General features: G+C 37.8%; 1 protein-coding gene across 4 annotated transcripts; it reads right to left on the reverse strand.

The window, feature by feature from the left end:
- Nucleotides 1-1,766: 1,766 nt before the first annotated feature.
- Nucleotides 1,767-23,958, reverse strand: ZNF283 (zinc finger protein 283). Of its 4 annotated transcripts, none has more exons than XM_057493339.1 (5): nt 23,725-23,952; nt 19,824-19,895; nt 15,838-15,925; nt 13,942-14,068; nt 1,767-6,827 (listed from the first exon to the last, which is right to left on the reverse strand). In XM_057493339.1, the coding sequence occupies exons 2-5, from the start codon at nt 19,835-19,837 to the stop codon at nt 5,206-5,208; spliced, it is 1,851 nt and encodes a 616-aa protein (XP_057349322.1). In that variant the 5' UTR covers nt 19,838-19,895; nt 23,725-23,952; the 3' UTR covers nt 1,767-5,205. The 4 variants fall into 4 exon arrangements, with proteins under 4 accessions (XP_057349322.1, XP_057349321.1, XP_057349323.1 ...); XM_057493338.1 differs by having other exon boundaries at nt 23,618-23,952; XM_057493340.1 differs by lacking the exon at nt 19,824-19,895 and having other exon boundaries at nt 23,828-23,958.

Here is a 23,958-nt window from a genome sequence, read left to right on the forward strand (position 1 = left end):
TCGCTAGTTATCAGGGAAATGCAAATTAAAACCACAATGAGATAGCACCTCACATCAGTTAGAATGGCCAACATAGAAAAGGCTAGGAACAACAAATGCTGGTGAGGACGTGGAGAAAGGGGAACCCTGCTACACTGCTGGTGGGAATGTAAACTAGTTCAACCATTGTGGAAAGCAATATGGAGGTTGCTCAAAAAACTCAAAATAGAAATACCATTTGACCCAGGAATTCCACTCTTAGGAATTTACCCATGGAATATAACTTCTCAGACTCAAAAAGACATATGCACACCCCTCTTTTTATTGCAGCACTGTTTTCAATAACAAAGATATGGAAGGAACCTTAGTGTTCATCAGTAGTTGAATGGATACAGAAGAGGTGGTACATATATACAATGGAATACTATTCAGCCATAAGAAACAAATCCTACCACTTGCAACAACATGGATGGAGCTAGAGGGTATTATGCTCAGTGAAATAAGCCAGGCGGAGAAAGACAAGTGCCAAATGATTTCCCTCATTTGTGGAGTATAACAACGAAGCAAAACTGAAGGAACAAAACAGCAACAGACTCACAGACTCCAAGAAGGGACTAGCAGTTACAGAAGGGGAGGGGTAGGGAGGGCAGGTGGGGAGGGAGAGAGAAGGGGATTGAGGGGTATTATGATTGGCACACGTGGTGTGAGGGGTCATGGGGAAGACAGTGCAGCACAGAAGGCAAATAGTGACTCTGTGGCATCTTACTACACTGATGGACAGTGACTGCAATGGGGTGTGGGGGAACATGATAATATGGGTGAATGTAGTAACCACATTTATTTTTTCATGTGAAATCTTCATAAGAGTGTATATCAATAATACCTTAATAAGAAAAAAAAAAGAAGGAAGGAAGGCAAGAAAGGAAAAACAAAGGAAGAGAAAAAGGGAGGAAGGGTGGGAGAGAGGAAGGAAGAAAAAGAAAGAAGAAATACATATCAATGACTTACCTGGGTATATCCAAGAATGGGAAGTTAAGAAAAATCTGCCAATATAAATTTTCATATCAACAAATTAAATACTATACAACTGCAGGAAGAGATGATAAAATGACATTTCATAAAACTCAGAAGCCATTCCTACTTAGATACAAGGAAGTTTTGCGCACAAATAAAAGAAAAAAATTAGAAGGCAACTATTTGACAGCATTATGCTAACTGCCATTCCCTTATAGTTAACAACCAGATTTGGTGACTGAAATTTCCAATTTTAGAGTCTCATTTAGTTATGGAAGCATTTCCCAATGAAGTTTCACATTCCTCAGGTGGTTAACAGGTAATGGAAATCAGTATTTCCTTGGTAAAGTTTGAGATACACCAGTTTAAATGATGAACAGTTTTCACTAGAACACTCCTTTTTTGTTTTGTTTCCCTCTTTTTTTTTGTATCATTAATATACAATTACATGAGCAACATTGTGGTTACTAGACTTCCTCCATCACCAAGTCCCCCCCACATACCCCATTACAGTCACTGTCCATCGGCGTAGTAAGATGCTATAGAGTCACTACTTGTCTTCTCTGTGTACTCCTTTGTTTTTGATAAGCTGGTAAGGTGCTTTTGCTTTTTCCTTACATGCGAATTTAGTAGATGCTACTTCCTAAGATTATTTAACCAGAATACTTCCCTTGTTTTCCAAATACTACCAAGTACTGGTGATTCTCGAGACATAGCTTCAGAAATGCTGGGATAAGGCCACTCACACATGCAAATGATACCCAGAAGTGAAATACTGATTAGCAATGGTTTATTCTATAAAAACAAAGTATTCTGCTTTGTGTCACATTTTATTAAATTTGCAATTGTATGGAACAAAGCTGTCAATCAACAACAGATGGTGAATGACTGAACAGTAATACAGTTGATGGCCTATGTATACAAAATGTACATAGAGGTAAGGTACAGATTAAAAATGAGCAAAATGAATCACAGACATCTGTCAATGCATTATTTTGATGGAACTTACATTTTTGGAAATGAATAATTTTTAAAGGGTTGACTTCTAACTTGGTGAGTATATAAACATACACTTATTTCATCCTAACTAATATGCTTTGATGCTAGTACTGTCATGACAGTGACCTGGTTAAGTAATTGAGAAGCCACCAATTTTAAGATGTGTTCTGCTTTCCAAATATTTTTAGAATTGATTAAATCATGAGTGATTCATACTTTAAAGTGATATAAATCTAAGATTAACTTATGAGTTATAGTCATGCTGATACTTTTTTTGGTCAGCCTATATTTATATCTAAACTAGAGAAGTTTGGGCGCAGATATTCCATACAAATTTTTCTTTTTTACACAACTCATACAACTTAACCTTTGAATTCTGTTTGCTGATATTATAGATTTTTGCACTTATTTAATTCATCCAACTTTTGCTTTTAGAAGCAATTTCTACTCAGTTTTGCGGCTAGATTTACATTATCCAGGTAAGGGGAGCTAGTACAATTTTTAGTTTTTGTTTTCACCTTTGAGTTTTTACATAAGGAGTTAACAGTTTCCTAATGTTGTTTCTAAAAGGGGGACTGTGGACCGAAGTTTTGTTTTCCATTTTTTAGTGGCCCAAATAGGTTTAAATATATTCTATTACCTTAAAATTTAAAACTTTCTGTATTTATTTATGTCTCCTTTCTTATTAATGTGCATGTTGCCATCTTTCTTGACTTTTCCTTGTTCAGGTTTGCCAAAGTCTAGTTGAAGTTAATGGACTTTTCGGAGAAAAATACTGAAGACTACTGTTTTCCTAATCAATAATCTCAATTTTAGTTGTATCAACTGCTTCTCTGTATTGGCTTAGGGTTTATTTTTCTAGCTTCTTAGCTCCATGTGACAAGGACCATGTAGATACTGGGAGAAACGTTCCAGCCCTCCATCTGGGCCAGATGCATCTTGGTTTCTTCCAAGACACATTAAAGGATATTACTTTTTCACTGAGATGTACTTTAGGCACATCCTATGAGTTCCGATACACATTTTATCATCATTCTTTTCTGAAAAATCCATAGTTGTTTCAATTTCCTCTTTTAATTCAGAGCCTACATGTACATAGGATTATACCCTTCCAAAAGCAGTTGCCCAGGGCGCACTGATCCTAGTAGTTGTGTAATGGATATTTGTCATGGAGAACTCTTAGTCACCATCTTAATCAGGTGATCGAACTTAGTATTGATGACAACTAGAAAGTGGGCATTATGTGCTTCTGAAGTGTTGGATATAAAGTATATCGCCTATAAAGTGTTCTGGTCAAAAATAAAGCTGCTGGCTCTAATTTGATTTTATGAGAGATACAAAGGATACAGGCACAAATTTCACCATGAAGAAACAAATCTAGAATGTATGATATTCTATAAAACAGCTTTCCTGAACTCTTCAAAAAGTCTACTCAACTAAAATCTATAGACACATGACAGCCAAATGCCATGCATGAATATAGAAAGATACTTATTAGAAATTAAATAGCAATAGGATAAATTCTTGAGAACACTGGGAAATATGAAGTGAATATAAAAGTATTACAGAATCACTGATAATTTTCTCATGTGACCATAACATTAAAGAATAAGACTGTTCTTAGTCTTAGAAGATACATGCTAATATGTTCAGAAATTAAGTATCATGATTTCTACATAACTCAAATGGTAGATGAATATACATATAAATTGAAAGAGAAAGCAAATATGGCCAAATGTTAACAGTTGATTCTATACAGAAAGTATATGATATTCATGATACTATTCTCTAAACTTTTCTTAATATCTGAAAATAGTCCTAATACAGATTTGAGAAAGAATTTCTAAATGAGTGTTTCTTTTTGTGTTCTATCTTTAATTTCTATTATATCATGAAATGTGAATGAAGAATTTTAATTACTGGCTACCTGTGTGTTGGAATTCATTATAGACCAATTGCTTCCCCCTCCCTGATTCTTCAAGATTTTATCTAGAAATATCTGGATTCAAATGGTTAAGTGGTTATGGGAAGCTATTCTAAATCCATTATACTAAGGGCGTTCATCTCCTAAGAATTCACCAATGGTAATACTAATGCTGAGGATAAGAAGAGCTAGTATGGATCAAACACAGGCTACACACGAGATACTCTTCCAAGGATCTGAGGCATTCTAAGCCCATCCAGTCATTATAACGGCACAGACAGTTTCTCATCACCAGCATTTTAAAGATGATACTCAGAAGGGACATTTTGCCCAATACTTCACAGGTAGTAAGGGGGTGGGTGGGGTGGTGATGACATTAGTTTGTGCCATGGATAAGGGGTTTCCTACATTTGTTACATTAACAGGGTTATTCTTTAGGATGACTTTGCTTAAGTGTAAAAGATTGGATAGTGTTGTAAGGCTTCTCTGCATTTACTAAATGAATGTATTTGGCATAAATTCTTTTATGTTTTTATGGGCATTAAGGAAGCTCTGATTCCCACATTAGCCAAATCTTCCTATAGTATGAATATCCTGACATTCTAATCAGAGACGTGACAGTGAGGGATTTCTTTTAATTAAATCGTATTGTTACTTGTCTCATATATTTTAAAAAATGGGAATGTTGTCTCTCAAAGTATTTCTGGGGAAGGGCAAACTTTTTGTTATTAATTTCCAAGCATTCATGAACTGATACTTTTGTAAAATACAAGGGTAATGTTATGGCAATATCAAACTGCTATAAAATACTTCAAACATCTTTCATGTTCTGCATTCATCTCATGATGGACAGGTAACAATTCTGTGGACTAGCTCTAGTCTCCTAAGTCTTAATAGCACTTGTCTGAAGACCTGCTTACATTCTAATTCCAAGATTTTTCATTTGGATGTATTCTATGATGTACTCTAAGATGTTTATCACGTCTATAAGCCCACATTCCTTACAGTCAGAGGATGTCACAGCAGTATGAATTCTCTGATGTGCAGAGCAAGAACTGAATTGTTTAAGTTCTTCCCACCTTCCCTAGTGTTTTTAATGAGTATGAATCCTCCAAAATTATCAGACTTTGTGCCATGAATAAAGAACTTCATATATTCCTTACATTAAAAGTTTCACATCAGTATAAATTGATGTTCTTTCACACATTTCCTACATTCATTCGGTTTCTCAACGGATTTCTACTCATGTTCAGTAAGTTGTCCATACACAAAAGAATGTTGATGTCTCTTCAATGTAAAGTTTCACCAGGATCAATAGTCTCATTTGAGTAAGTTGTCCATATAAAGGCTTCCCCACATTCTTTATATTTGTAGGATTTGTCATGATTATGAGTTCTCCCATGTTGAAAAAGGCTTGAGCCCTGAGTAAAGGCTTTCCCATACTCCTTACATTGATACGGTTTCTCACCGGTATGCAATCTCTGATGAACACTAAGTTGATAGCCACTACGAAAGAACTTCCCACATTCTTTACATTCAAAGGATTTCTCACCAGTATGGACTCTCTCATGTTTAACAAGGTTTGAACCCCGGATAAAGGCCTTCCCACATTCCTTACATTTAAAAGGTTTCTCACCAGTATGAATTTTCTGATGTTGAGTTAGGTTATAGCCACGACTGAAAGCCTTCCCACATTCTTTACATTCATAGGGTTTGTCACCAGTATGGATTCTCTTGTGTTGAACAAGATTTGAGCCACAATTAAAGGCCTTCCCACATTCCTTACATTTGTAGGGTTTCTCATCAGTGTGAAATATTTGATGTCGAGTAAGTTGGTACCTACTGCCAAAGGCCTTCCCACATTCTTTACATTCATGGGATTTCTCACCAGTATGAACTCTTTCATGTTGAACAAGGGTTGAACTCCAACTGAAGGCCTTCCCACATTCTTTACATTCAAAACGTTTCTCACCAGTATGGATTTTCTGATGTTGAGAAAGGTAATAGCCACGACTAAAAGCCTTCCCACATTCTTTACACTCATAGGGCTTCTCACCAGTATGGATTCTCTCATGCTGAACAAGACCTGAGCCACAATTAAAGGTCTTTCCACATTCCTTACATGTGTAGGGTTTCTCACCAGTATGAATTATCTGATGTCGAGTAAGCTGATAACCCCAACAAAAAGTCTTTCCACACACTTTACATTCATAGGGTTTCTTACCAGTATGGATTTTCTGATGCTGAGTAAGTTGATAGCCACGACTGAAGGCCTTCCCACATTCTTTACAGTTATAGGGTTTCTCACCTGTATGAATTACCTTATGTTTGGCAAGGCTTGAGCCTCCAAAAAAGGCTTTCCCACATTCTTTACATTCATAAGACTTTACACCAATATGAATTTTCTGATGTTGAGTAAGTTGATAGCCACGACTAAAGACCTTCCCACATTCTTTACACTCATAGGGTTTCTCACCAGTATGGATTCTCTGATGCACAGTGAGTTGATAGGCACTAGAAAAGTCCTTCCCACATTCTTTACATTCAAAGTGTTTTTCAGCTGTATGAGTTCTCTCATGTTGAATGAGTTTTGAGCCATGACTACAAACCTTCCCACATTTCTTACAAACATAGGTTTTCTCTCTATTATAAATTCTTTGATGTGCAGTAAGAGATTTGCTTTTTCTATAAGTGGGCATTTTTTCATAGCTGATTATCATTTGACTAAAGTATCTCTCTTGATGTCCCTGTAGTCCCTCGAATTTGCTTTTGCACTTAGAATTATTTTTGAAAATGGATGCCTCAAGGCCAAAAGGTTTACTTCTTTCCTTTATCTCCCAGTGGGAAAAATTTATTTCAAAAATGTCCTTTTCTGAAAAGGTATTGTTGGTCTCTGATGTTGACTCCATATCTGAAAAAAATAAAAGAAAAACCACATATTTTATTTCCTTTACCAGAAAAAGAAAACTTCTTTATAGTAGAAATAAAAGATAAATTGGAAATAATACCCATAAGTGAATTAGATTAGGAGATTTATTGAGCTCACTCCTAACCATCAAGTCTCTCCCCTGTCAAACAACAAACTCAGCTTTGACTTTTCAGCCCTTGTGGTATGGATGTTCTGATCTGACTGTTTTCTGGAGGATTCCACAATGATCACCTTAACAAGTCCCTCATCTTCCCATGTAGATGGTCCCTTAAATAAAAATGTGCCATTCCATCAATCACGCCTTATGTGCCCAAGTGTGGTTCAGCTGAACTTTTAATGACTATGTAGGCTGGCAAAATGAACTGGAATCTGGAAAATCCCCAAACTCATAAACAAAATCATTAAGCTAGATAATTCTCCATCACAGAAATTTTTCTGAACGACTGGTGTTGGGCTAGAAAGCAGACAAAATCCTGCAATCTAGGCAATTTTTAAGTTCCAAGGCTCTACTATAGTTCAAAGAAGTGAGACAAAACTAACCCAAACTGTAGTATCACCTCCAATCAGCTCAAATCCTGATACAATCAAAGAGATGAATCCATCAGTGGTCATATGTGAAGCTTAGGGCAAAAATTTTTTAATCTAATTTGAAACCAGAAATGACCTGAAACTAAGGAGAGCCATGACCAAGCCCCAGTGCAGCTCCATGCTTGGTGGGATCTCAGCTATCAGCCCCTCACCCTAAGTAACTAAGGGAGGGGCATATTCATTCAGAGGCAGGGAGAAGAATTACCCATCCTTGACTGTTCATTTATTTAAAATGTCTGGCACACAATAAAAAAATTGATAGGCGAGGAACAGAAAAAACATGACCTATAAACACAAAAAAAAACACAATCAAAAGAGACAGAGAACAGATGATACAAATATTAAAATCAGCAGACAAGTCCATTAAACAACTATATTTTACAGATTCTGGAAAAAAAAATGGACAGTGAATAGATGGGAAATTTCAGCAGAGAAATGGAAACTCTAAAATTGAACTAAATGGAAATTCTACAACTAAAAAATCTAAAGAGATGAGAGACTAGGAAAAAAGAAAGAACAGTGTCAGATCTGTGCAACAATATAAAAAAATCCAACTTCAGGCAATGGAGTTTCAGAAAGAGGATAGAGCCAAAGAAATACTTGAAGATACTGTTGAAATTTTCCCAGAATGTATGAAAGACATCAATCTATTTTTAGCAAACTGCAAGGAGGATAAGACAGATAAAGGCAACAACTGGAAACCTCATAATCAGTTGAAAACCAAAGATAAAGAAAAAACAGTGAAAGCAGCCAGAGTGGAAGAAAATATACATATTAAAGACAGAGGAACAACTATAAGAATGATGGCTGACTTCACATTTGCAACAATGGAAACTACAAGACAACATAATGTTATTTTTAATAGCTGAAAGAAGAAAGCTTTCAATTTATAATTCTTTATATAGCAAAAAATATTCTACAAACTGAAGATGAGAAATTTCCAGCCCCAGCCATGATGAAAAATCTGTTATTGTATTTATTCTCACACTACAAACAATTATAAAACTATGATACAAGACACAGGGTTGAAAAAAATCTCAAGATAAACATTATCAGGAGAACTTCATATTTATCCTTTCTGCCTGGCTGCATCCTCCAAAACAAGGCACAGGAAGACGAAGTCCCAACCGAGAGCAATGGTCACACTTGGGGAAGGATAGTGGGACCTGAGGTCAGGGCTGCTAAGACAACTAGAATTTATAGTTCAAGGCTTAGTAGAGGAAGGAGTCAAGCAAAAGAGCCCCAGAAATCTAAGGAGAGGTTCCCCATTGAATCTGTAGACAAATATTAATTTCTGCATCCACAGGGTGACTGTCCACAAGGTGGTTGGAGCACATGAGTGGAAAGACCTCAGTGAATACCTCACCTCCAAGCTTTCATCTGAGGCCTCACAGAGGCCATGTATTCAAAGTATGAACTACATCCTGGAGCAGTACTTCTCACACTTTTTGGTCTCAGAATCTCCTATACTTTAAAAAATTATTGGTGAATCCTTTGCTTGCTCATGCATAAGTCTATCTGCAATACAAAATACACAGATTTAGTATTTTTTACTTAATGGTGACTGTATAACATTCTGGTTGAGCTATTAAATAGTGGGTGAATACTGTGGATATGTTTGTGGGAAGTAATTCAATCATGTACAATTGGTCACAGGCCTAAACTTCAGTAACTATTGTTGTTTAACGATGTCTTATTGCTTTGTATACATTAACATTTGGGTATAAAGATTGTGTGTATCTCCAAAAGGAAGCCACAATATTTAAATTGACCAAATTACTACTACAATTACATTGAGCTGGCCAAATGTAAACTAAAAGTAGGGCAGTTTTGTAAAACTTAGCATGAATAAATAAATAAGTAGATAAATAAATCTGAATTGAATTTAGTTCAACTAATTTGAATTGTCATGCAAGAGCTTCTATTATCATTACTTGGTAGGTAAGGCTTAACAGTGTTAGTAAGTGAGTATAGGTTTAACTTCTTTTTTAATGTTAAAACATCACTGGAGACTCAAAAGAGCTTCTGTTTACATGAGCTATATTTTTTTATATTTACCGTATTAGAAGTTAAAACAGAAATATAAAGACATTAATTCATTATAAAATAATAAATCATTAAGTGTTAGCATAAATATATCTTATGAAAAATAATTATATTTTCCAAAACAAAAAATTAATGATTATTTTAATTTTTTGCAAAACTCTTTAATATCTGGTTTAATAGAAGACAACTGGAATCTCTCTGCACCTGCAGTCAGTCTGTGGCAATATGCTATTTTGGTTGAAGTATATGAAGAAAATCCAGCCCTACAGATATGCAATTAGTCTTTGATACTACAGATTTGTTATTCTTTGATACTAAAGTAAAACCTGAGAAGTGGTAGTTTCTTAAAAGTTAGCTTCAACGTAGAATATGCAACCAGACCTGTTAACTTTTCACATTATGTGACACTAAAATCCATTGCACTTTGGATGATCTTTTATCCACACATAATTTTGTAACATCATGCACTTTAAAAAATAGTGATTTTCAAATAGGTCATTTGAAAAATAGTGGTTCAATGAGTTATGCAGATCTCTGAAATACTGACATATTTCATTACAAAATATTTGTTAATCACATGTTAATATTACCATTTATCTCAACTGTAAAGCTCAAAATGATGAATGTTTCATACAACTTTCATTTTTACTTGAAAGTCTGAATTCTATCATTAACAACAAATACTGTTAGGTTGTCTTAGATGTGACAGGCGCTCACTTGCAAGAAAATTTTTTCCAACTACCTAAGTCTGAATAATCAGGCATTCTTTCAAGAAAAAAGTGGAGTTCTATGAAGAAATCAGCCTGTTTAGCATACAATTCAAATAACACAGTTGGTATTCCTGAAGGCAACCATCACACTTTGCTATATAGAAGAAGAGCTTAATGAATACTTCCCAATTCATTGCACAGGTAATTTTTAAAGTGCACATTCTATGGTAAAGATTTAATAAAACAAAGCCCAGGGCAGGGTACTGAAGATCAACCAACATGAGGAGAGTATCAGTACAAAAGAGTTGTCCCATGCGGGGAGTCAGAATGCACACAGGGTAAGGACAAGCGTCTGTAAGTAAGTGACCTAGCATCGGTTGTCACAGCCCAAAAGGGATGAGAAGGGCAATCACACTATCAAGGTGGTGGTGGTGCCAATGTAAGATGGTGAAATAGAGTTTGATCAGATAAATAAATACATAAGGATAATGGGAACCAAGTTTTTCACTATCAGCAGAGTTAGAAATATGGGAAAAGTAGATAAGCTGAAATAAAACCTGTAGTGTTGAATTGGAATTGGAGATATCTGCGTGAACTCATAGTTTTCAATATATGGATGTGAGTGGGCATGTGTGGAGTGCGTGTGTATGTGTGTTCATATATAAATATATTTCTCAGCTCTGTCTACTTAGAAGGCCTAGGAGCAGATATCTCCTAGCAGTAATAAACACAGCCAGTACCTAGATTTTGGCTTCTAAATATCATTCTCAACTAAAAGGAATCAGGATACCTTGAAGAAATGGCTGACTTTATGGTTGGAGCAGGAAAAGTACAAGATGAGCCTGACACAACATTTGTTGTGCCAGAAAATAAGGAGGTACTCAAAGAGTGATGGAGACGTGCCAAAGGACACAAGTTCCATGAGAGGGTTCCCGTGGATTAAATCTGGAACAAACTCAAATATTTTAACCTTCAAAACAAATAATGGGAAGAACAGATTATAACACAGACTAGAAATCTAATATATGAATACATAGAAAGTTTGATGAGGAATATAGTATTTAACTGTCTCAAAGTTCCTCCTCACAAAATACTCATTAAAGAAAAAATTATTAATTTTACTGGGAGGACACCAGTAGGAACACTACTCTAATCAAATGCTCAAAGTAAGCATCATTAGTAATGACAACTCATTTGCACTGTTGTCAGAATGCAAGGAGAACACAGCATCAGTTCTGTGATGTTCCTGCCAAAGACAAATAATCTAAATTTGGTCACAAGGAATGAGTAGTAGACAAACCCAAACTGAGAAACACTGCACAAAATAACTGGCTTGTAATGTTCAAAAGCAGCTAGGAATGCAAGTCAGAGAAAGACGTATGAACTGTTTTAGACTGAAACAGACCATAAATAACCCAAATAACTAAAAGAACAAAACTATAGCATCTGGCCCAGGCTTATGTCTCTGACCTAACTTCTTATTACACATTCCTTTACTAACTCTGCCCTGGCCTTCTTACCATTCCTCCAGCGAAGTTCCTTGCCAACCACAGGGTCTTTGCCTTTGCTATACACTGACATACTCCTCCCCCAGATGCTCGGATCCCAGTCTATGTTTCTATTCAGGAAAGCCTCCCCTGACCATCTTATCTAAATTAACCCGGTCAATTCCTATCATTTTGTATTCCCTTTTGCTGTTAACCTTTCCTGACCAACCTATCTTATTACATGACATTATTTATCTATCTATCTATCTATTGATATATTTACTTATTTTGTTTTTCCCTGGTTACATAAACTGCATGAGATTGGGCAAGTTATCAATCTTGTTAAGCACGACTGTGTTGACTGACAATGCCCAGCACAATGCCTGGCTAAGAGCAGGTACTCAAAATGCTTGCATAATTTATGAATGAATGCATACACATACACACAGAAATGCAAAAGAGCTGGAAAGCTGCTGAATCCAACATATAAGTAAAATAGTTGCACTGGAAACAAAAAGGAACCCAATCCTCACTGAAGTGGGAGGGAAATAGGAGAAGAAAAACAGGAAGGCCGGGAAAGGCGATCAAGATGAAGTTCCTTTGGCGGCCCAAAGTGAGATCTGTTTCCTCCCAGGTGTCAGGCCTTCACTCTACAGGCTGTGGTCCTTCATAGGGAACTTTCCAAGCACCATCGCAGCTGCTCCTCCTCCTGTGACCTGTGAGGCTGTTCCCTCCTGCCTGGCAATGATGGTTCCCTCCTGCCTTTGCCTTCCTGGGTTCCAACCTCGTGGCCCTCCCCTCACAACCACCCAGGGTTCTTCTCCTTGCTCCAATAATGCTGTCACATCTGATTTAGAAATTAAGTGTCTGCTGGCTGGAAGAGAAATACCAAATGCTATATATATATATATATTTTTATTATAAGTTCAAAACATTTGGTTAAATTTGCAATAAAGTAAAGGTAAAAATAATATTGATGAAGACTTTAGAAAACAGAAGGACGATGGGAATGAAGAACATGAGATCACACGAGCAGGAAAATGAACTTGTTTCAGGTTCACCCAGGCTCCATCTCTTTAGAACAAACAGAGCACAGTGGTTGGGACTCTGGGACAGGCTTCCTGGGTTCAACTGCTGCCACTGCCTCCCACCAGCTGTGTGACCTTGCGAAGTCACGTAAACTGTATGCGCCTCGGTATTCTCGTCTATAAAAAGGGGATAAAAATAGTACCTACCTCATGGGGACACTGTGGAAGTTATAATATACTTGCTCTGCTTAGAACAGAGTCTAATTTATAGTAAGCAGTGTTACCTATTGATATTATTATCATTACTGTTTTTATTTTGCTAAGGGGAAACTAAATTTCATGAGACAATTTTAGGGTTTAACTCAATGTAGGATATAACTTTGTAAAATGCGAACTTCGAATGTGTTGAAAGTAAAGGAACATGTTAACTTAGTATGAAATAAATTTTGTTCCCATCCACTATGTAAGGTGGAGAGGCTCTTTTGAAAGTCAGAGGATATGAGACGCTGTGCCCTAGCTGTACGCCCTGCACGTGGCTCAGAAAATAACAATGAGCAGTGCTTTTTTGGTGTGCGTAGAAATCACCTGGGGATCTTGCGTAAATACAGGCTCTGTGCTGCCGGATCTGGAAGCCGCATTTCTAACAAGCCCCAGAAGATGGCAGTGTTAGGTATTTGTGTAATACTTGACAATAAAAAAGTTAAAACCCCACATAAACCAAATCATGGCCTCCAACTACTGAAAGAACAAGCCACATTCCTCCCTAACCCAGCGAACCTGCCTTCTCTTGGGCCCTGCCCATCTCCCTCTCTAGCTTCTCGGAAGTCTCTCCTTCACCAACTTGGCTCTGGCCTTCCCATGGCTCCTCAGACAAAAGAACCACACTTTGAGTAGCAAGGACACATATCATCTCTAGAGAGGTTAAGGTTAAACACAGTATGAAACCTGCTTTCTTTGACAATGGTTATGAAATAAATGCCCATAATGCAAATCCAGCTTCTTGGACATTAAAGAAGAGAGGCCATGGCAGGAAGGGCCAGAGGAAAATAGGAAGCTCACTGAGGGATGAGAAGATCAAGGAACTCAATGAACCTATTTCTAACCCAATAAATATCAAACCTTTCCTTTGAGAGCAGTGAGAAAAAATTCACCTGGCTGCTTCAAAGACAGCCCTGTAACTCCCAGTAGAGAAAGCTGATAAGGAGATTCTAAATTTATTTCAGACAGATGGCCTTACCCAGTGAGACCAAGTGACTGTAGTTCTCCAACATCACATCCATGTACAGGTCCCTCTGGGCAGGGTCCAGGCACTCCCACTCCTCCTGGGAGAAGTCGACGGCCACGTCCCCGAAGGTCACCAACCCCTAAAACCAAAAACCCGCACATTACTTGTGAAGTTAAAGAATTTAAGAAAATATTTCCAAGAGGGGAAAAGAGGCCTGTGAAAGATAAACTACAAGAAGAGGAAAATATAACAATCAAGTAGGCTAGAAGCCTAGAATATATATGGGTAGGGAAAAGTTGGGAGATCAGTAAGACTAAAGCAGAGTATGCTAGAAAAATTCTGTTACAGCAGAAAAAACTTCTTGGATACTGTAGATAACTCAGGTACCCAGACCTATATGGTAATACAGAAAATAATCCCAGTTTCTCTTCTACTAAATAAAAATAGTGTGTGTTTGGGCGGGGGGTGTTATATGGGTGTGTATATATACATTCAACCTGTTACGTGCCTGCTCATAAATTCTTTATAAATGTGTACTGCCACACCATCTTTTCCCTTCGAGGAATACAAAAAACAAACATGAAAACCTTCTTCCCAAATGCACTATAAAATCTCTATTTTAGAAAAATGATTTTCATTAAATTAAGGCCTCAAGGAAATCATTCTGCTAGATTATATCATAAACATTTTTCTTATTACCATGAATGCACAAAGTGTTTTTATTAGTTGTAATTCAGTTCATCATATGCACGTATGAGATTAATAACTATTTACACATTTAGGTTCAACGACACTAAAAGATTTTCTTAATTCTAGGAATCTATTATCCTCCAGTCCTTAAGAATCTGGGTCTTCTCACTTGTCACCGCCAACCACCCCTTGTTCCCAAGTGGGAGGACATTGATAGAGGATATCATGCTTAACACTGCTGCTACCCGAGACCTGCGCATCCTGGTCGATAATAAAATGGACTTTGACACTGGTGTTCATTGATTGGGGAACCACTTTCACTGGAAAGAACCACTCACTGCTCCCTCTAATCCTAAAAGCCTCGCAAAGCCTCACACAAACTGAAGGTGAGACCAAGAAATCCCAAGTTCCATTTTCCCTCTCTAGAAAACCGGGTTGTGAAGAAGTTCCGAGTTTTCCTGTGGCGCCCAGTGAGATCCTCATCACTCACTCATCACACCACAGACTTGATATGGGAATGAGAAATTCTGATAAGGGAAATGGTGCAGCCCTGACTGAATGAAGACTGAGGTGGTATCAAAGCACCACCCAAGACCACCTGGCATGGATATACCCCAGGTGAACACCAAAGCTCCGGCAGAGAATGCACAAAAATTTAAATTGTGCTCTTGGGTGACCATTCAGCTGTTTAAGGACAGAGCATCCTGGCTGGCTTCTTTCCTAGCTGCCTGCCAATCAGCATCTTAGCCTAAAAAAGGAAAACTGTTATTTGTTTTCAAAATGCCTACAGTCTTTCACTCTCTCCTATTTCCTCCCTCTCTTATATAAATCCTGTTTGTGCTTTGATACCAATCTACTTTTGGTTTACCTTCTAGTCAAGTAAAAGTGTGATAAATGTTAGTATTTCTTTGAGTTACTCTTTGACAGAAACTCAAATATTTCCCTTTAAAAGACTCAATTCCTTCACTGCTTTGATTGAAGACTGAACACCCAGGAGATAATGAATAACGTGCTCAATGAATATGACGACACTGATTGGAAAAGGGACACAGGGAGGAAGGACATTGGGCTATTTAGCACCATTTTTTATAGGAATAGAAGGAACTGAGAAGTGAGTTCAAGGATGGGGTTCTGTTAAATAGCTTTAGGATAATTAAGGGAAAGATTCATATAACCTAAAAATCACAATATTTCAAGGAGAGAGAAATACCAACTTACATCAGTCATGGTTCTAGAACTGCAAGAACTAATTAATGCTCCACGAGGTTCCTCTATTGGTGAAGCACAGAATTCAGAGAAGCCAGAGCTGAGGAAGGAAAAAAAAGCTTTAGACCAGGTGTGCTTAAGTGATCCCGTCCTGACTTAAGTGAACATAAGCTTTTACCTCCTCCATCCCTGTTCCTGTTTCACACCCTTCCACAAACCCCAAGGTCCTTCAGCAGGAAGGGTTCTGTTAGTGCCCAATTCTGGGAGTGCCGATGTGGGCCTGAGACTGGAGTACCGAGTCCTGCCCAGAACGTAGCCTCCTGCCTCCATTCCCGCCTCTCAGGGCTGAGAAAGGACCACACGGTCCAGGCTAGCACATCCTGCACGGGCTCAAGGCTCAAGGAAGTTGGTCAGGATGTAGAAGTAGGCAGGATGCACAACTGCCTGAACCCAACTAGCTGACTTCTTAATGCATTCAGAATATCCACGCAATGAAATACTATGTATGAAACTACATTAAGTTGAGGGAAATAATCAAGATAAACTGTCAATAGAAAAAATAGGTTACAGGCTGTATGGTATGATTATATTTATAAACTATTTGTATATATCAAAATAGAAAGACTGTCCATCAGACAGCAATAGATTTAAAATGTTTAGAAAGTTATGTACCTATATATAATAATGTTTCTTTTTATTGCAGCCTTAATTTTCTTTTTGTTTAGGTATCCTGCATAACTGTTGTAACCATGGCCATGCATTATACTAACTATATGATTTCCACATATGCTCAGATCCTACCTAGAAAAAGATGGCTGAAATTCCCCAAGAAATGTCATGGATACAATGATAAGATTTCAATCCTGCTTCTTTTCATGTCTTCTGACAGATGCATTTATTTTGTATCTGAACCTTTTTAGACACGATACTCTCCAGATAACTGCTGAATCACCTGATCTTATTAGTCTCACTTTGCAGCTAACATTAGTTAGAATAAAACTAAGTCATAAAACTCACAAGATAAATTCCATTTGCCTCTGCAAAGTTGGTCGTGACCCAACAGTTTACTTATAATTACCCTCCTATGAGTTCCTAAGACAGGTCATCTGAATGGCCTGCAGGCCTTGGTTGCTGGCTGCCTCACACTTATTCCTGTGTGTATTTTTCCTTCCTTGTCTTAAAGATAACAACTATGTCTTTTGTTTACTTTATTACTCCAAATACTATTATCTCAGGGTCTTACATTTGCTGCAAATTCTTACTCAAAATTCCACTTATAGAAATGTATCCTTAAATAGCTAGAGAAGTACACAAGATGTATCACAAGATTATTCAACCAAAAATCACTTATGATAACCAAGAATTAGAAACTATGTAACAGTAGGCAAAAGGCTTAGTAAATTATGGCCCACTATACCCTCATTAGTTATGATGGTATTGGGCCATGTGACTTAATGAAGAAGAATATGCACAATTGATTTATTTAGTGATGCAGGCAGGTTTGTGAGGGATACATAATGAATGTATCTGAAATTAAGATAAAGGCTGTAGTGTAAAGCTTTCGGGATGTGAATCTGAGCTTGATTGTAACCAATTTCTCAACACATTTTGTCAATAAAAGGGATAAAAATAATGTCTACCACAGATTGTTGCATTGAAAGTTAAGTAAGAAAATCCATGTAAAATACTGAATGGTGAAACTAATTACCTAATGTAAGTTCTAGCCATTATCATTGAAAATGAAGTTCACTGTCCCTTATCGCATTATAAGGAAAGCTTATGCCTCTCTATTTTTCTCATAATATAATCCATGCTTGTCAGGCCTGTTTTCCTATAATACTAATAATGCTTCCCAACCCAGCCTTGAGCCTGCTATTCCTCCTAAATAACAACATAGGCAAAACAGATTCTCAGAAGACATAGAGGAAATATTCTCCCCCTCCCAGAAGCCGCTGATGGAAAGACAGGATTCAGCATCATAAAGCTGACTCAGAAAATATGACCTGTTTAGGTGTTGGGCTGAGAATCTGAACCAGAGGCCAATCTTGTTCTGTGCAAATCGGTGGTTAATTTGAGTATTTTTAACTGTATCTTTTTTATTCCACCTTCTGGTATTAATATCTGTCCTTAGAAATATTATTTGTAAAATAGATTTTAATACAGAATATATATGTTGGAGATTATTGCTACTCTCTATGGAAGTAACCTTTAAAATAATCTAATTCTGAAAGTCTGTTTTTCTTGCCCTCATTATTTTTGAGGGCATCAATTCTTTTTGAGGCAATTATCACATAATCAATTTTCAAATATACTTTTATTGAAGTATAGTTGATATATAACATTATACTGATTTCAAGTATACAACATAGTGATTCAACTATTATATACCTTATTAAATCCTCACCACAACTAGTGTAGTTACTGTCAACATAGAAAGATGTTATAGAACTATTGACTATGTTCTCTATGTTGTACTTTCATTCCCATGACCAACTTATGACTGAGATTTTGTGCCTCTTTAGCCCCTCACCTATTTCACCCACCTACCCCAACCCCTCTCCCATGATAACCACCACTCACTTCTTAGTGTCTAAGAGTATAACTGCTGTTTTATTCATTTTGTTTTGTTTTATTTTTAGATTCCACATATAAGTGAAATCATACGGTACTTGTCTTTTCTCCTCATGCAATATAATGAGTTATAAGAAATACATATTTGGTCATTCAGATGACCAAATATGTATTTCCCAGGTCTATTTGGTCTTGATCCATAGTTCCTGAAAACACTGCAGAGTCTTAAAGGTGAAAGGGGTGTCTTGCCATGTTAATGAGAGACTTCTGGACCCCATCCAAGGGCAGGGGCTGGAAGTGGAATCGGCCAATGACCAACAATTTAGTCGATCATGACTATGCAACAAAGCCCTCATGAAAAACTCTGAGAAGGGCTTATCACTCTCTTGGGATGCTGCTTCTGTTGGAGACAGCATCCACACTTGGGGAACCAAAACACTTCCACGTGCCACCGAGCCAGGCCCCAAGCTCCACGAGGATAGAAGCTCCTTTATTTTAGATCTTACCCTGTATACCTCTTCATCTGGCTATTAACTTGTATCCTTTACAGTTTCCTTTATTAAACTGGTAAGCGTGTTTTCCTGAGTTCTGTGAGCCAGTAGCAAATTAATCGAACCCAAAGGGATGGTTGTTGGAACCTCCAAACTGTAGCTGGTAGATCAGAAACACAAAGTGCCTGGGCCTTGCTAACCAGTGTCTGGAGTGAGGACAGTCGTGTAGCATGGAGCCCTGAGCATGGAGAATCTCGACACCCTGCTGATGTTCAAGAATTGCTTGGTGTTGTGTGTGGGGGGACGACTCCTCTCCCCAACACATGTTGGAATCGGGTGCGGGAACCCAAAAGGAGGTACACTACTATTACTGCTGTGTGTAATACTATTACTGCAGTATAATATATAATTATTGTTGTTGTATATAGAAAAATATCCTACACCTCATAATTTTAAATGTCATTTCTACTTTCCTAAAAATTGTAAATACTTGAAGGTTTTCAAATGAGAAATCCCTGACACTTCCTCTCTTTCTATATATTCAAGACTGAAATAAAACCCTCATCTAAGTTGGATTTCTTTTTCAACTAGGACTTAGAGTCTTCAACTCAATTAGATCACCAATTACCATGATTTTATACTTCAGAAACCAAACCAGACACACAGGCTCACAGGGAAAAAAAAAACCTGAATAAAAATACACCAAAATATTAATGACTAACTCTAGAGGATGTGATTTTAACTTTCTTCTCTACACACTTCCTTGATAGCTGAATTTTTTGCAACAAACCTGCATTAATTCTACAATCAGAAATATAAAGATATTTCCAAATGTAAAAACTTGAGTGATAGGGAAGAGGTATATTTCAGCCATTAAGAAGAGTGAAAATAGTACGAACACCGAAAATCATTGGGCCTGAAATGAACTACACCTACCAGCTCTTGACCATTCTGTAGCTGAGCTGTAGCTCATTACTGCAGTGAGTCACCTTCACTGTCAAGTTTCTCCTGTGAATAAACACAAGTTATGTTAAGTCACCTTCAATATCTGAAGAAGAAAACACATGGCATAAACAAAACAATATTTGGTAAAAAGTTGCTCGTCAACTGTGGCCATATCTCTACACTTCACTGAATAGTCAATTAAAAGAACACTTGGATACAATCCTTGAAAAATGTCTTCCAAAACTCTGTCTTGTTGAATGGGATTCATATGTAACTCATAATATTCTTGAATACTTTGGCTTAAAATTATAACTATTGCTTAATACTTCATCATTTATATTTTTCCTTCCTTTGATTCTTTATAAACATAATTTTTAGTAGGTACACATTATGCCATCACAGGATATACTGCAATTTAGTTAAATGAACACTAATTTTGTTAAAGCTCTTTCCCAGGCATTTTATCTTTATTCCAGGCCAATGGAGGTACATTCTTTCTGGGTCATGTACACCTGACAATCTCATGAGATTATAGACATTTTGCCCAAATATCTTTAAATGAATTTACAAATATTTACAAAAATTCTGTCTCAATTTCAAGGGATTTGTGTCTCCTGGAAATCATAAATGGAACAAGAAGATCTCAGGTTAAGACACTGTTTTAAATTTACAAGCACCTATTACAATCATCTTCATATTTCTCTTAAAATTTTTATATAAAAAGTTGATGAATCACCATATAACATATAATACCATATAACAACAAATCTTAATATTTACTAAGCCTGTATCATGGGGCAGACACTGTTTTATAGAGCTTTACACATATTAACTTATCTTACATTATAATCCTATTAAGTAGGTATTATTTTGTCCCAATTTTGTACATGTGGCACAGACAGCCCGAATCACTTGTCCAAGTTCACACAGCTAGTAACAGGCAATGTCAAAATGTGAATCCAGATGCCCCAGATCCAGAGCCTTACTCTTACCTATGACACAGTACTGCCTCTCAAAACCCACAGAGTTGGACCTGAACTACCCATGCTCAGTAGTGTTACAGATTTCCACCTAAAGACTATCTGCAAGTCTCTGCCCTTATTGGTGCAAATGGCTATGCTCAAAGCCTAATCACATTCCCACCTCTAAAAGCTTCACAACATTGTCATTTATTTATTAACTGAAATGATCCCCCTTCTACTTTGCCTTGCTTTAAAAATGGGGAGAAGATAATAAATTGTCTGTACACAATACCACTTAAATGTTAATCTCAAACAACCATAGTCTAAAAATAAAGCAGTAAATTAATCTCCAGGAGGTCTATTTGTATACCAACAGAATGCTTAGAAAGGGAGAGTGCACAGGATTTGAACAATTTGCCAGATGTACATATGGCTATTGAGGAGAAGGACAATAGGGGGCCACTGGGAAAAGGGATGCATCAGCAGGGTGGGTCATTCGCCATAAGAAAGAACCAGGAGAGACACTACTAGTGAAGATACTTCAGGCCAAGGAAAGCCAATATTCTCATCTAAAAACTGTTGCAGTCGGGGACCGCGAAAATGAGAGACCAAGTCAGAATGAGGTTTAATGCAGAGGGCTTAGACTTCCTTGGAGACTAAGCAATGAGCTAGAGTGCCCCTGTAATATCACTTACAGAAAATTCCCACAGCTTTACGGGGTCTGATAGCTTGGAAAGGCCATAATTGGAATGGTAGCATTACAAAAAGTAGTCGATTGAGTTTTACAAAAAATGAGAGTCATTATATTACAGCCTGTGTCAGATTACCTTTTTAAATTATGATTGGTCACACAGCGTGGAATTCGTCTGGATATTCCTTCTCCTGTGCAAATTGTTCATTCTATACTTGTATTAATAACTCTGGTACTTTTTCCACAAAAGATAGCCTTTATATTCTTAAGGCTAGAACAGGTCTTTGGCTTCCAGTTCAACTACACCGAAAGTGGCAAGATTCTCCAAGCATGATGCTTCTCCAAAATACTATTGATACTTTTCTGAAGAGAACTAAATGAATGATTGGATTAATCATTGCAGCTGTCCTGGGGATCATAGCCGTAACTGCAACTGCTACAACCGCTGGGGTCGCGCTTCAACAAAGCATTCAGACTGTTGACTTTGTTAATACTTGGCATTCTGATTCGTCAAAATTGTGGACCACCCGAAGACGGATAGTGAAATTAATGCACAATTGACAGATTTGCAAGAAGCAGTTATGCTGGGAGATCAAATTGTTAGTTTGAAACGTCAAATTTCTATGAAATGTGATTGGAATACAACTGGATTTTGTGTTACTCCTATGCCTTATAATCATACTTATTTTCTCTGGGATAATGTTAAAAAACATTTGTTAAATCATGGTAATATGACTCAAGAAATATTAGAACTTCAACAGCACATTACTGATAATTTCCAGAAACAATTACAAGTATTAAGTGGTTCTAATCTATTGGAAAGCATTGCAAATGGAATAAGTAATCTAGACCCGATAAAACACTTTAAAGTTTTTAGTAGTACCACGTGCTACACTTACAATAATTGTATTATGTTTGTTATTTGTGTTTTGTATAGGCTGGAGAAGAGCTACCGGAAAACGTCAAGGTGCTCAACAGCAATCAGCACTCTGCTCATTAATGTTACAAAACATGCAAGCTAAACAAAAAGGGGGAAATGCAGACACCCCAGCAGTTAACTTTGCTGTAGTTTAGTTTCTGCTTAAGCTTGATTTATAGCCAAAACTAATCTAAGGGAAAAGAGCAATATGTTTATTGCTTAAGTTTTATTAGTAGCCGAAACCAACCTAATAAATAGAAAGAACAAAGTGTTAATTCCTGGAATCTGGTGTGAGTTATGAACAGTGTGGAACGGGAGCTGCAAACGGTTCCTGTGATTCTTTCTGAGGCAAACCCAGGCAAGGAACATACTGTGAAATTCACTAACCGGATAACTTAACACAATAGGAATATAAAAAAAACATATCTAGTTCGCGGTTGGTTGAATCGTTGAGAAAGTACATTCAATAATTATTAACCAATGATTGTTTCACTGCTTGCTGTAATTAAAGACGCGGGGGCACTCTAGCTCGTTGCTTGGTCTCCAAGGAAGTCTAAGTCCTCTGCATTCAACTTCATTCTGAACTTGATCTCTCATTTTCGCGGTCCCCGACCACAACAAAAAACAAAAGTGATGGTATGAACAAAAAAGAAACACAAACCCGCCTGAACTTTGATTTCTAAATATGCAACAATTCTTTCTTCCTCAAAGTCCTTTTTAGAAGCTCGGCCAGCATTTCTTGGAGCACAGACAGACTTAACTAAAAAAGAAGAAAACAGAAAGTCCTCTAGGGCCACATCTGCCTTCATCCACACATAACAAAATGGAATTGAAAGGGAGGCTGGAATCTTTCTCTGAGTTGACAGAGATGCTTGGGGACAGAGGTCTGGTTGCAGTGGCTCTGCAACTTGTAGCCGACCCCGAGAGGCGCCCCTTCTAGGAATACGTCTCTTTGGACCGTTCCACCACGTCTTCCCAGGAGCCAGTCGGGAGACACTTCTAGAAGTAAAATTCTCATCCCCAGACTAGACCCACGCCTTCTTACTTAAACGCTCACTGCAAGAGTGCGAGGCTGCTTTCCTTGCAGCTGTTTAACTTAGGTCCAAAGAGAATCTAGAGAGAACCCGGACCCACGGCCAAAGAAAAGCCACACGGCCACGCACCCATCACCCCGTCACCCGTCCCAGCTCCACGCAGCACCACGGAAACACACCCGGTGCTGTCACGCCGTCTGTCACACGCCGTCCTTGGCCGCTCGCGCACACACAGGCTTGAGGCTCGGGACACGACACGCTCAGTCCGCGACCGGGGCCTCCTCACCTCGAGCGCCTCCCGAGGACACCCCCACGCTCACTGCCAGTTCGGCGCCGACTCCGGTGACACCGCCGAGCCCTCCCACCAGCGCCCGGCGCGACCAGTTCACCGCGCAGAGTCTTATAACCTTGAGGACACCGGAAAGGGACCCAGAACCCGAGGTTAGTTTGAACCCAGGGGCTTGTGGGAAATAACAACCGGAAAATCCTCTCAGGCTGGGAGCCCGGCCGTCAAACAGCT

The sequence above is a fragment of the Manis pentadactyla genome, chromosome 15, assembly GCF_030020395.1.
Source record: "Manis pentadactyla isolate mManPen7 chromosome 15, mManPen7.hap1, whole genome shotgun sequence".
Lineage (NCBI taxonomy): Eukaryota > Metazoa > Chordata > Mammalia > Pholidota > Manidae > Manis > Manis pentadactyla.

Coding starts and splice junctions, on each gene's coding strand:
- ZNF283 (XM_057493339.1), bottom strand. Junction 14,069..15,837: donor GTTCTAGAACCATGACTGAT/GTAAGTTGGTAT, acceptor TTTTGGTTTTAG/GGGTTGGTGACCTTCGGGGA. Junction 6,828..13,941: donor CAGTCACTTGGTCTCACTGG/GTAAGGCCATCT, acceptor TATTTTTTTCAG/ATATGGAGTCAACATCAGAG.